At 47.1% G+C, this 14,183-nt stretch overlaps 1 protein-coding gene across 1 annotated transcript; it reads right to left on the bottom strand.

Moving 5' to 3' along the window:
* Positions 1–10,371: 10,371 nt before the first annotated feature.
* LOC136542058 (serine carboxypeptidase 1-like) lies at positions 10,372–14,183 on the bottom strand. The gene is made up of 8 exons (XM_066534333.1): positions 13,790–14,183; positions 13,517–13,624; positions 13,124–13,398; positions 12,779–13,024; positions 12,601–12,707; positions 12,416–12,502; positions 12,201–12,306; positions 10,372–10,689 (listed from the first exon to the last, which is right to left on the bottom strand). The coding sequence occupies exons 1-8, from the start codon at positions 14,166–14,168 to the stop codon at positions 10,534–10,536; spliced, it is 1,464 nt and encodes a 487-aa protein (XP_066390430.1). The 5' UTR covers positions 14,169–14,183; the 3' UTR covers positions 10,372–10,533.

The raw sequence follows: 14,183 nt of genomic DNA, 5'->3' as shown, positions 1-14,183 counted from the left end.
TCGTCAAAGGACTTAAGCCATGCATCTTTCACTGACTCAACAAGTACGTCGGGCATTGGGTTGTAGAGGTCCCAATGATCCTCTAGAGCCTATGAATGACCTCAACCCGATCCATAGGGTTCACACCCTTCTTCCTAGCTTACAGAGCTAAAGTAGTGTTGCCCTTCGACCTCGACCACGGCGCCCCAAGAGTGAAGGCCTTCGACCATGACTGAGCCACAGAGGCTCAGCAAGACGCAGTCGACCTGCTCGAAGAGGCCCATGAGACGACCATCATCCGCTCCGCTCGCTACCAACCGACTCTCTGTAGGTACCATGAGAGGAAAATCAGAGGAAGTATCCTCAAGGTCGGAGACCTCATGCTTCGAAGGACCCAATCAACCAAGGAGAAACACAAGCTCTCTCTGCCTTGGGAAGGACCCTATATGGTGACCGATGTAATCCGACCGGACACCTACCGACTGAAGGACAACAACGGCAATATTCTCACCAATACTTGGAACATCGAATAGTTACGTCGTTTCTTCCCCTAAAAATTTGGTCTTACCACTTTCTTTCATTCAACGTTTGCTCCTACAAAGCACCCCGACCTAAACACTTTCAGCCTGGGTCGCTCGGGGGCTCCACGAGGGTGCAATACCACCTCTCTTTTTTACTATCATATGGTAAATACTTTTCTACCCGAATGAAAGGGTAGTCCGTTCCTTTAATTACCTTACGTAAACTTTGCTTTAAACATTCTGACTGATCACAGCTCGCCATGACCTATGGTTACGAGCAGCTGAGCCTCACGGGCCACACCCAGGTTCTTAAGGTTATAGCCTATGGTTCAAACTAGCAGGTGCGTAAAAGAAAGAAAAAAGAACAAAGCTATGCTAGGGTAAAAATAAGAACGGATGGGACAAGCTTCTCTAAACGAAGTGATTCATCACGAAATAAAAATTGATGTATTCATCAATACAAATGTTCACACGGGGGCTTCCTCACAAACTCATCCTTTACATATGCTAAGTACTTCTACTCTAATTTCTACAGTGGCTGCCCGACGGCATCGGCTGACGGCGCGACCGAAGAAGATAAAGGCTGCTCGCCCTCCGACAGGGCGACGCTCGGCTCGGTCGAAGGTGGGGCGATGTTCGCTTCCGACCTAGGCTCCACTCCATCCGTAGGCTGGGCGATGTCCTCCTAGTACATGCCTTCAGTTGTGCTCGCACAACGAGCCTCCATCACCCATTGTGCGAAGATTTGCTCTGCCACCAACTGTGCGTGTGGCAACAATCTTTCCCCGAGCACATGGATGGAGTCCGGGCTCCAGCCATCGGTGTACCCGCTATAGATGGCAGTGAAGTCCAGGTCTAGGTGGTGCATCGCCACCAAACTTAGCACCCCCAATGTCCTGTAGAACATCCCATCGGAGATGAGGGCTCGAACCTCATCCGGGACCTCCGCTAGTTGGATGGCGGGCGTGCTGGTGCTTGGCGCTGACTCGAACACCTCCGTGATGATGACCTAGGCGACATTGTGGATCTGGTCGAGCTCCTCCTCAAGAGCATGTCGCTCTTCAAGGGACTTGGCCAGCACCTCCGCATTCTGGCCAATCGTCGCCATGGTCATCTCCAGGTCCTGCTCCAGTGACCCAACCTTTCCGCCCAGCTCTAGAAGAAGGATGACAAGCTCAAAATCAAGCTAAGGAAAAAAACCAAGACATCGAAAGCAGAATAGATACATACCAAGGTAGGTGTTCTCAAGGATGGAAAGTCCTTCCTCCTATCGAGACACCTGCTCACGTAGCCCAGTGTTCGCCTCCTCCGTCCCCAGCACCCGGCACGAGCACTTCCTGGTCTACCTCCGATCGAGCCTTCTGCTCTAACTCTAGAGCCTCTAGGGAACTCTAGAGCGCCACCTCGGTCTCCGCTAGGGACTTCTAGAGTGTCGCCTCGGTCTTCACCTGGTGGACCTTTGCCGCATCAAGGCCCCGCTCGGCGGCAGTCGCCCTCTCCAATGCAAGCTGTTCCACCACCCATGCCTCCGTCGCCTCAGCCGCCTAGTCTTGAGACTGATGGCGGGTGGACTCCAGCCGGTGCTTGAGCTCGGTGCCGCGATGCCATTGCCTCCCACTCCATTTGAGTGTGCTCCTCCTAGAGGAAACAAGACTTGCGGCTTGACATCTCCTCTAAACCCTACAAAGCAAGAAGTAAACACGCTGAGGCAACCAATGAAAGACCAAGGAGTCAAGGACGAGCACGGAAAACCTACCTCGATGATGTGGGGTAGGTCGACCATAACAGCCTATTGGATGACCTTAACCCACTCCAAGGTCTCCTCAAGCCTTTCCTTGGTTTGGGAGAGATCTGACTCCATTGCGAGTCCTCAACCCCAACAATGTCCTAGAGCTGCAACTCCTCCTCATCCCAAAGGATGAACTGCACCTTCCTTGGGTTGCCAGGGTAGGGCCACACTAGGTCGGTGGTCGCCCCTAACCCACTAGAAGGCCTAGCCGATGACTGGACCACTGCAAGCTCCTATGATGGTGGGATGGCCGGTGGCTCCACCCTGGTGCCTACCTCACGGGGGCAGGGGATCTCCACCTCCTTGACCTCGCAGCCCTCCGGCGATTGTTCTACCACTGGTCTGGTCGTGTCTCCTCCTGACCCTGACAACTCTGACCAGGAGGGCGAGCCGTGTGTCCCTCCACCGGGTGAGGCAGGGAGCCTGGTCTCCCTCCCCTCTTTCACCGTAGTCAGTGCAGGAGGGATCACGAGGGTCACCTCCAACCTGGTCTCCGCCGTCACCACTAGGATCGCCGCCAACACCATCGCCACTGCTGCCGCCAAACTTGCGACCAACTAGGAGGGCGTAGCCCTCGGAGGGGAAGGTCGCACCATTGCCACCCTGCTCTCCCTGTCGCTCGTCGCAATGCGCTACAAGGTGGGCCCCCACTCCTCCTACACGGGAGGCGAGCCGATGCTCAATCCTATCAATATCTAGATGATGTCAAACAAGTACAGGTCAGTCACACTAAAAAAACTCAACTATAAGATCAAACAATGCATACTGAGATGTAAGCGGTAGGGCTCTAAAGCCCCGACCCGCTGGCAATGGGCCCATCGGGCGAGGACCATTCATGGGCTGCGACCCATGCCCCCTCACTTCAACCGGGGGGAGTTGGCCCGATCAGTTCCTGACTAGCCCATGAATCACCGTGACCACTGGCTCGAGGCGCGCCCACTGGAGCAGCTGGCGGGGCGTCCCCCATTGAGGGTCGCACGCCGGCGCTAGCCCTGAAGAAGCGCGGGTGCGAGCCTGCTCCTTCGACCGCCTGGCCTACCCTGCCATGCCCAGAGTAGGTGGGGACAAGGTCGGCAATGTGTCCGAAGGCCACGGTGACCGCGTCCGCTTCGCCTCTCGCCCGCCGGCGGTGTCCAAGCTAGTGGCATGCTTCCTTGGTGCAGGAACATCACCGCACCTCCCCATATCCCACCCGTCGCTGGCAGACATGGCTGTAGGCTCGCGGTGCTCCACCGAGGTCACGATGACCTCCCGCCTCCCTCATCCTTGGAGGAGATCATGTCGTCACCCATCTCCGTGGGGTCCTCTGACTCAAGCTCTACCTCGATGTCGCTCCTGTTTTCCCTAGCCCACACATGTCAGGTGATGTGCTGCTCCTTCTGGTGCTTCTTCTGAGCCTTCTCAGCTCTCTTCTTCTTCCTGCCATCCACTTCCTCCTTCAAAGTGGCTTGCCGAGCCATGCCCTCCGGTCCCTTTGGAAGGTGCGGTAGGGATTTATAACCGATAAGTCCCTACGAAACGGACGAGTTGAAGTTAAATTATAGGAGAGCGAGATCGGTGTGGAAAGGTCTAGGCTTTCCCTCGAGGGTCTCCCATGTCTTTAGTTGCAGCACCCGGTCGAGTCGGCTCCAGACTTCATCCTTCGCCAACTCCACTGATGATGCGTCGTCGAGGTCCATTGGGCCGGAGTACAGCCACATTGGCCGTGTCCTTTTCGCCAGTAGGGTGACCTGATGGTGGAAAAAGGTATCTAGCTTGTTCTGCCAGCTAGAAGGGCCCCATGACCAGCTCTCCCACCTCTCCGGCCTTCTACTGGTGAACAGCGAGAATGGTGCCTCCGCCGGGTTCTTGATGTAGAACCACTCCCCATGCCACCCCCAATTGGAGTCGTAGGGGGTGTATGCGGGGTAGGCGCCCAACGCACTCAACTTCTTCTATAGGGCAAAGCCCCCAATCGATGCGGTCCTAGGCAGCATCCCCTCTGACAAAGCTCGCCTAGAGAAGATCCTCTAGAAGAAATTCACATGCGGCTCCATCCTGAGGAAGGCCTCGTAGACAGTGACAAAGCCGGCGACGTGCAACACCCCAGTCAGATTGAGATGCTGTAGCTCTAGGCCCCACTCATTAAGGATACTGTGCAGGAACCAGTGTGTAGGGTACCCTAGCCCGCGCTCGTGGAAGGCAAGGAAGGAGATGACCTCGCCAGCTCGAGGTCGCAGAAAAGCCTCCCCCGCAGGAGCCATCTAGTGTGCCACCTCCTTCGGCGGCAGCAGCCCCTTCTTGGCGAAGGTGACCAGCACCAACTCGCTTACACTGGATGACCTCCAGCTCGACATTGTGCTCTGGGTTCATGAAATAGACATGTGAGTTCTCCTTTCCCTCGCTCTACCCTTTTTTCCTAGGAACCGCTGCGGCACATGAACGCTCTTGGTGAGAAGGAAGAAGGAGGAGAGGCGACAGTTGGGGAATAGGCGAAGGAATAGGACGAAAAACCTCTCCCTTCCCCTATTTAAGGAGGAGGCATAGCAGTTGGGGAAAGGCAAAGGATTAGGGCAAAAAACCCTCTCCCTTCCCCCATTCAATGCGGATGGGATGCGGTGGGACATGTCCTGACCGATGGGATGCGCCCTACCCGATGAGATGGCGCCTGGTTAGATGGGACGTGGCCTATGCATGGCCCACCACTACCACATGCCAGGAATGAGAAACAAGGCGCAACCATGCGTAGGCAGCCCTCTGCCTTCCCAGGCAAGACTTGGAAGGGCCCAACAATAGGATCTCCACCAACGGAGAGACCAACGGGCTTCCTAAGTCGATCGGATGGCTCAGGCAAATGCCGAGAGATAGGTAAGGAGCAGAGGGACACCCCATGTGGGCCATGCCGACTCCATCATGAATGACTAATATGGATCCATTCGAACATATCCGATAAAGACTCCTCAAGCCTGTCACTCGAGTCATCGAGGTAACTCTATCAATCCCTCTTACTTTATTTTCTGAATGCATAAAACATTCATTCATCCATTCTCATACACGCATTCACACATCCATCCATGCACGCATTCATTCATCCCATACATCCAAAGCATTGCATATGCGGTTGATGCATCAAAATGCTCCATGTTGCATCATGAAGCGGTAGTTGCCTCATTCAACATGAGCAACGATCGATCGGGGTTTGAAGGCTGGCCCACGAAGGGCTCAAGGCCGCCCTGCATCAAACAGAGCCAGGGGAGAAAATGCAGATGAGCCCCAGCGGCCCTCGCCCAATCTTCTCCAAAGTAGACAGGGTCATCTCAACCTTCTTGTTTGATCCTAACCTCGAGCCATGCCCACAGAATCTCCATCGAGGGGAGGCCAGCGGGCCACCGAGTTAGTCTCTGGAACAACCCGAGCATCTGCCGAGACATGGGTTAAGGAGCAGTGGAATGCCACATGAGGGCTATGTCGACCCCATCATGAACGATGGACCTGGATTCCACTCGAACGTGCCTATTAGTGAGCTCACTGAGCGTGTCACTCGGCCATCGAGGCAAGCGACGTTAGCTCAGTCCCTCCGGTTATGAAAAAACCATAGATAGGGTAATGCATAGAACCAGACCAACCCCTACCAAGCCCAACAGGGCTTAGGGGCTCAGGTCGCCCGACACTGACTCGAGAAATCAACCAATCACGCAGGTCGTGGGCGAGACAAACACGGGCAAACACCCCAAAAAACAGTCTGCAGCCCTAGGAAAAGAGTACCAAGATGCTCAGCCTCCAACCGACTCACCAGTCGGATGCAGGCTCGGAGGCTACCCTCGTGGGTGCGCTCGCGTGCACCCGCTGTCAAAACAAAAATTCCTCCGCTGGCAACACAAAAACCCCCCTAGACGATTCTCCCCGAATTGCTCGGGGCTACACCCGTGGGTGCGCTCGTGCACACCCGCTGTCAAGACAAAAATCCCCCAGACGATTCTACCCGAATCGCCCGGGGGCTCTAGGCTCCTGTTGGGTTCATAAACCTAGAGTCCCTCATGGACCTGCTTCCCAGTAAAAGCTCAGGCCAGCAGATGATGTTGTGAACGATGCATAACTCCTGGGCTAGCCTAAAAAACCTAACGACAGGCCATATCTAGTCTCTGACTGGAAGGCCTAGCCAAGGAGGAACGACACTCATTTTCAACTCCGGCCCGCCTCTCCATCCAGAAGGCCTGACCAAGGAGAGGAACGGCTCTCGCTTCTGACTTTGGCCTGCCTCTCCGATTGGAAGGCCTCGCTCGCTTCTGACTTTGGCCCGCGCTCTTCGACCAGAAGGTCTCGCTCGCTTCTGACTCCGGCCGCCCCTCTGACCAAAAGGGCTCACTCGCTTCTGACTCCAGCCCGCCTCTCCGACTGGAAGGCCTAGCCAAGGAGGGATGGCACTCGCTTTCGACTTTGATCATCTTCTCCGACTGGGAATACACCGAACCTCTACTTACAGCTCTTCTCCGACCGGGAGGCCAGAACCGACTAGGGAAAGACCGACTGAGGACGCCCGCTTAGTGAAGACCCAAGAAACGGACAGAGCAAGTAAGGCAGAGTGCTCTAGTCAACCGCAATACCAAGGACCGTACCCTGCACACCTATAGGACGGTACTGTCAGGTCATGTTAGAAGGGTACTTTATATCCTTCTAGATATGTCAGAACACTAACAGTGTTGTGGGCGCCGACATTTATCCTACATGATGGTAGGCGCCGACATTTGCCATACCAGAAGAAGACAGTGGAACCAAACACATGCATCCAGCCATCAACAGTGTTGTGGGCGTCGACAAACTGCCTTGTACTCGACAGCGTGGGCAACAAGACTAGGTAGCACACACACTCTCTTTCTCACACTCTCTCTCTCCCACACACACTCTCTCTCTCTCTTGTAAAGTTGTCCCCTTCATCTATAAAAGGGGATGTGCTCTCTTCAAAAGGACGATCGATTCATTCATGATTCTAGCGATTCACATAGACAACAGACGATTCTCTCTGCCTGGCTCTAGAACTCTAAAGCCAGACAGAGCGCATGTTGGAGCTCCCGTCACTCTTGGCCCTTTGGTCCAGAGTCCGACCGGACCTCTGATACCCCCCATCTTACTCCCTCTCGTTTGTAACCCCATAGCAAACTTCGAGCACCTAGGCTTAGGAATAAAGTCACCGACTGACTCAGACTGGACGTAGGGCACGTTGCCTTAACCAGTATAAACCCTATGTCATTGATTGCTAGGCCACATCTGATCACAATGTACGGCAAAACGACAAATATTTACTAGTTGATCACTTTTCACACCGACACTTACATAAATCAAACTTCTCTAATCAAATGTTGCAAACACCATGAAGCAATGGCAGGAAGTTAGTTTGGAACGGGAGCATCGTCCTATTTGGATCCATGGTATTAACAACTAGTTGGCTAATCTTTAGTCCCTAAAGATCTAAACATGTGGGCCAACAGATTTGCTAATACTTAGCCAAGCCTTCATGCCAAAGAAATTCTCGTCGACAATGCATTTTGTATGCAGGGAATTAGATGGGTAGCACATGAGACATATATTTATACTAGTTCGGGTACGGGGTATCCTATGAACAGTGAATAATCGTTCTCTTATCACGTATGCTTAGGAATTACAGGGGCACTGATACGTTTGTCTAGCTATGCAAGCCTAGCTAGATTCTATGAGATGTTGACTATTAAGTCAGTTACATGGAAATCTATCGGATCCTGGTCGTAGAATTAGTGACTTAGTCTTTGTGTGCCTAGAGATTATAATCAACTAGAATTGTTTGGATAGGTGGCTTGCAACACAAAGTAGAGCTAGAGCAAAATTGCATTTTGCCATTTGTTGTACTAATGAATTCTATCTAGTGATTTTGTTGATTTTTTATAGATTATTCACCCCCTCTAGCCATTTAGGACCTTACACCTGGCCAGTTTTTTGAGTCTAGATTGAGTTTTACTTGATCTAAACTAGCCCAATATCATGGGAAACTTGTAGGTTTCGTTTGAGAAAGGTGTCCTACTAGGATAAAACCACCCCTCTATATATTAGAATATTATTGCCGATTGAGGTAATCTAACTACACAATCGACAAAATTAATCTACTACCTCTCTTTTACCCTTTTCCCATCTATTACCTCTCCTCATTCTTCATCTCTGCTACATGGTCGGTGGATCGACAACGATGAAGCTCTAGAGCGATCAAGCCAGCTAGGGCACCCCATAGCCACCACACACACACCCCAATAGGGTCCCCCCTGGGCAAGTGGGGTTTTGGGTTTCAAGAGATTTCATTGGCGTGTCTTGTGTATCATGCTCCTGATGAGGTTCCTCCGGTGACTTGTCTTGTGTATCACACTCATTGTTGGAGGCACCAGATAAAGTATTCATCTGTGAGCACACTATAGGCATCAACCAACTTGAGGGTTGGCTTGTCTAATCTTTGGCCCGCCTATACCAAGCGATCTAGCTCCTTACTAGTGTGGTGACCTAATTCGCGTCAACACACTTTTGGATGACTCCGCTAGGGAACGTTGGTTCGGCTGTACCCCACGGTCTGGCCAATCTTTCTAACCAAGCCAATTGGTTTAGCTGTATCCCATGTCTGCACCTAGACTTGTGGTAAAGGCAAGTAGTGATGGGTATCAACTAACTCCTGTCACTATGTAGCTCCCTTTAGTCGCCATCTCGATCCTACAAAGGCAACAGACTCAAAAGTGATGAGTTAATTGTCAATCACTTGTTAGTGCAGTAGTGATGGGCATCAACTATCTCCTGTCACTATGCAGCTTTACCTATGGCATGGTGAGGCTTATAAGTTATAGCCTATCACTAATGACTAAAATGTGATGCTCCTATTTGGGGTTAGAAATGCATTTTTCATGTCTGTATCAATCAAATCTTAGTTGTAGGGAGATATTTTATGTTAGATTGGATCTAGATTTACCTGATCTACATCAAGATGCTAAAGATCTAGGGTTTGTTTGGTTTGCTATCAAAGGTCACCATGCCACAGCATAGCTCCCGCACCACACCTTTCGTCATGCATTTCGTTTAGTGCATCGCGACACAACCTACCATTCGCTAGTTCATTTTTGTTTCCACCAACTTTCTAAGGTGTGGCAGATGAATCGTCTGTCACACCTTTGACATAGACCATACATGCTTCTAGTTAATTTTCTATTTCCCCTATATCTCATTGGTGATGACCATGGCCTACACATATCTATTACGTGGTGTGTAGATTTTTGGACTTGCAGTGATGTTGGAATTAGTAGTGGGTTCACATCTACACACAAGGATGCCTATGGATTAGAGATTCACCAAGCTTCGTTGCTACGAATAGAACATCGATGTTTTTGTTTGATTTTAGTGCCAAGGGGTTGTATCCAAACCATTGTAACAATCTTATTTATGTAGTTTGATGTTGTATGGTAATGTAATCAGTTGAAAATAGATGCCCGTAATATCCTAGGACTATCAAAGAGGGGTAAAAGAGTCAGAATTTTGGTTTTGAAATTCTAGTTTGTTTTAGTTTGAAAGTGAACTATGAATGAAAATCAATTTCTATAAGTGGATTGTTTTGTCTCTTAAAGTAGTCCATTTCCACAAGTCTTGGGTACGGTCACATCGGGTGGCTAGGGGGGTGTTTGATGTGTGAAATGAGGTAGTCCATTATCATTTCACTCTTTTTTTGTTTGTTTTGAGGAATAAGTTGATCTATATAACCTCGTTCCTAATAACGATAATAATTAGTACTAGTACGAGAAATAAAGTCATTTCATTAAATTTAAGAGATAGACTCATGATGCATTATTTCATCTAGAATGGATTGATTCACACAACCAAACACTCCAGAAACAACTCTAGAAAGACGTCACCAATAACCCAAAGAAATATAGTGTTGAAACCTAAAGAATGCAACCATACTCATGGTCATTACATTGGAAAACAGAAGGTTGCCCAGCTTTAAAGAAAAATAGGATAACGGAGTGCACTGTCTCACATGCATAGGAAACAATCTTTGTGCATAGTACTCTTGTCACTTCACACAGACCGAAAATCCATGTCCACTAAGGGAAAACATGAAGCTTTAATTATAACAACCACATACCATATAATATAAAACCAACATCAATCAAAGTTATACTAAATGAAAAGTACCAACATTGTCTCATAGAAAAGTTTTGCTCCTGTTTATTGAGTTTGCCATTGAGCATATAACCCTTGAAGGAATTACTGCTCCATTACGTACGGTGGGAGCACCCCTTTTAAAAAGGAGTCCAATAATACTAATGCTCTCTCGGGTTGAGAGGACGGAACCATATGACCAGCTCCTCTGACAGAGGCAAATATGAATCCTCCCTTGTATTGTTGAACATATCCTCCAACCTGCAAGCATAATCATCAAAATTCATGAGCCAAGCTTATTATAAACTTGTATATATATATATATGTAAGGCTTTATTCTAAAGATGAGATTTCCATAGGAAATAAATCTATATCTTACTAGCCCATCAACCCAAGCTCCCACATGGGCTAGAACCATAGAAGACATATTTATTAGATGTTTATGTTTAATACCTACAACTAATAAAATTTACTTATATTAATGTTTTTTCTTTCGTCATTTTTGGATGCAATACATATATAGAAACTCAGTGATTTCTATTCATTTGTTTAACTTATTATCTATATGGTTTTTCATCCATATATACATACCTTCCCCCACTGCATGGCAGCTTCATGTACCTTTAATATGCATTTATTTAAAACCCTAGCTTAAGTTATGGTGGATCTTGTTGCAGCCCATGTCTCATGGCACCACCATTAATCTAGATTTTGATTTGAAAATTTTGAATTTATTAGTTGCTATAATATTTTATCCTCAATTTAAGTTGAAACTTTATGTTTACTGTATCTTTTATCAACTCTCGTTTTGTATTTTATTAAAAATAAAAAATTAGATTGTAGATTGCACTCTGAAGTACTACGGTGGTATGTCCATTTAAACCTGCATGAAGTGCTCAAGATCGGTTTGAGGTATATTTTGGTTTTTTTCAAATGATGGAAATGCGTAATTTAGATACAAACTAAAGGTGTTACTTTATATTATTTTTGTTATGGAAGATGTGGGTGATTTAGATGTAAATTTAGGGGTTACTTTGAATTTTCTTTGTTAATGATAGATGTAGATAATTTAGATACAAAATTAAGGATTTATTTTAAATTATCAGAAGTGGGCCATTTTGATGCAAATTCAGGGGGTTATATGATAGACGTGGGTAATTTAGATATAAAGTCATTACTTTATGAATTTATCATAATGGTATAAGTGGGTAATTTTTTAGAAAACATAATACATCCAATGTCTTAGTGGTGGTGATAATTAGAACCTACCAAATTAAAAGCCATGTTTTTTTTATTTTATAATTTTTAGTATTTATTATTTTTCCTAGCACACCTCGGAAAACTTAACATGGAGACCTTTTTGAGCTTCAAATAGTAACACACTCTGTTCTAAGTTGCAGTTTACTTTCACGTTATTATAAGTCAATCTCCTCTAATTTTAACCAAGTTTTTATAGAAAAAAAATCTACAACGTCAAATTAGTTTCATTAAATTTTCTATGAAATATGCCTTGATAGTTGTTTGAACTTATAAATGGTATTCTCTCCATTTTAAATTATAAATCATTTGTCCTTTCTAGATACGGGTGCATAGAAAAATAAAAGGCAAAATGACTTATAATTTGGAAAAAATAAAGTGAGTAACATTTTTTTTCTAAAAGCTTAGTAAAATTAAGTTAAACTAAATTATAATTATTTGGAACATAAGAAATACAAACTATTTGCAGCAATAGAGGATGGTATAAATATTACTTTGGCATGCATAGAACTTACCTCCTTGTTTACTGTCCACGGACGCCATGGAGTTGTGATGCGAAGGTTAAGATCATGGATAGAATACCTCGTTGCGGGAAGTGGGCATACGGAATCAAAATCGCCACTGAAATTTTTTCATAATGGCATTATTTTCATTTGTACAATACATATTACTACTATATGTGCTTTGGATAGTTTAATTTGTCAACACTAAAAAATCGCCACTAAATTACCTAAAAATCCAGACAGGTAACTTCTTCTCAACTAGCCATGAGATTGTTGGCACCATGGAAATCGGTGAATCTTTCCAGTGCAAGTTTCTGCAAAAACCACACGAAGTTGGAGGTGAATACTTTGTAATTACTCCTAGCTCACTAATATTATAACGGTGGTGATGGGCCCAATTAAAAGATCTTACGTGCATGCGGACCAATTTGTCATTCTAGCGTGGAAGGCCTTCTGCACTGCTGGGTCATTGAGGTAGGAATAGGTGTAATAATCGCTGCATGGATCATATCCAGGTAACTGCGATATGTGGAAAATGTTATATATAGAACCAAATATATGAAGTGAAACATTGTGAATCGTTGCCTTACGTAGCCACTGGGGTAGTATGCTCCGTTGGCCGCGTCAACACAGATTGGAGCATAGATGTTGTAAGGATCAATTTGTCCAGGATCGAAAGCTTCCACTGCGCCATTGCATAGCACACCATCTGAATTGTCAAAATTGCAGTGCCTGGTTATGTTGTCAAATACCTCGTCTGACATCAACCCATGGCTCCAGTAGTAGTCAACTTTACCCTTGAAGTTCATATTCCAATCCAGAAGTGGATTTCCAACCTTGAAGGAAAAGGATATATATAACCATTATGGACAATTTTGTTATTTTACAAAGCTAACTATATATAACCTGCTGCAAAGAAAAAATCGATTTGGTACCAAGATGCCCCGTAGGTTTATTGCCGTCTTGCTGTTGTAGGAATTCTGGATTAGGATGGTGGCAGCAAGTTCAGGCACGTAATGTCCGGCGTAGCTCTCCCCGGAGATGTAGAATGGACGGCTTTTGTATTCGGGGAAGCGTTCCAGCCAATTAACCAAAAACAAATACGCGTCATTAGCTGTCCTTTGGTCTCCACTGCGGTCGTAGTCCGAGGATGTGTTGGAGTAAGAGTATCCGACACCCGCCGGCGATTCCAAGAAGATCACATTAGCCACTACATATACACCGTTTTTTTAATTATTAATCCCGTTAGATCGAGTTTCCCCATCCAAAAATATACATATTGTCGATGAGTTTCCAGCTTAAGCAAAAGAAAGGCAATTACAAGTTACCATTGTTCCAAGCTTTCTTGTTTCTACTCAGCGTTTTGTTGTCGCTATTTACACGGAACGGGCCGAGTTCTTGCATTGCTCCGTAGCCAAGCGACGAGCATCCTGGCCCTGTAGTGGACGGTTATTACCAGGTTAATTACCCATGCATACTGATGCATTAACATGCAGAAACACACGCATACTGACATTAATGAACTCCAGAACTAGTATATTGTTAGGTTCAAACTCATTGCGTGCAACTGCTCTACCACAATTCAGAGAAGATATATGTACCTCCGTTAAGCCACAGGAGGAGCGGCTTTGTCGAGGCATCCTGCGGCGCCTCCACGAAGTAGTAGAAGAGTGCCCGGCCATTCTCCTTGTCGACGGTCACATACCCGCTGTACTGGTCGAAGTCGACGTCGTCTGGTTGCCCCGGCAGCGCAGTGATCTTGTCAGCTGCCTTCAGGGCGCTCTGTTCGCTGTCGGAGAACCTTGTGCTGACCCTGTGGCCTATGTTACTCACCTTAAACGTGCCCTTGTCGCTACGACTGTCCCTCCTAGACCTGATGAATTTTCGCAGTTGATCCTCTTGGGACGCATCTGCGTGCAATGCAGCAGCGCAGATGATGAGCAAAGCGTAAAAGAGAGAAGAAGCATTGTTGCTCCTCATCTTCACGGTGGTGAA

This window comes from Miscanthus floridulus, chromosome 3, assembly GCF_019320115.1.
Source record: "Miscanthus floridulus cultivar M001 chromosome 3, ASM1932011v1, whole genome shotgun sequence".
Classification (NCBI taxonomy): domain Eukaryota; kingdom Viridiplantae; phylum Streptophyta; class Magnoliopsida; order Poales; family Poaceae; genus Miscanthus; species Miscanthus floridulus.
This window is presented reverse-complemented; position numbering and strand designations above follow the sequence as displayed.

What these genes read in the sequence shown, in the direction of transcription:
- LOC136542058 (XM_066534333.1), bottom strand. Translation starts at nt 14,168, where the DNA reads ATGAGGAGCAACAATGCTTCTTCTCTCTTTTACGCTTTGCTCATCATC. An exon ending in CAAGAAAGCTTGGAACAATG is followed by an intron (nt 13,399 to 13,516) that starts GTAACTTGTAAT and finishes GTGTATATGTAG; the next exon opens with TGGCTAATGTGATCTTCTTG. An exon ending in CGTGGACAGTAAACAAGGAG is followed by an intron (nt 10,690 to 12,200) that starts GTAAGTTCTATG and finishes TTATGCTTGCAG; the next exon opens with GTTGGAGGATATGTTCAACA.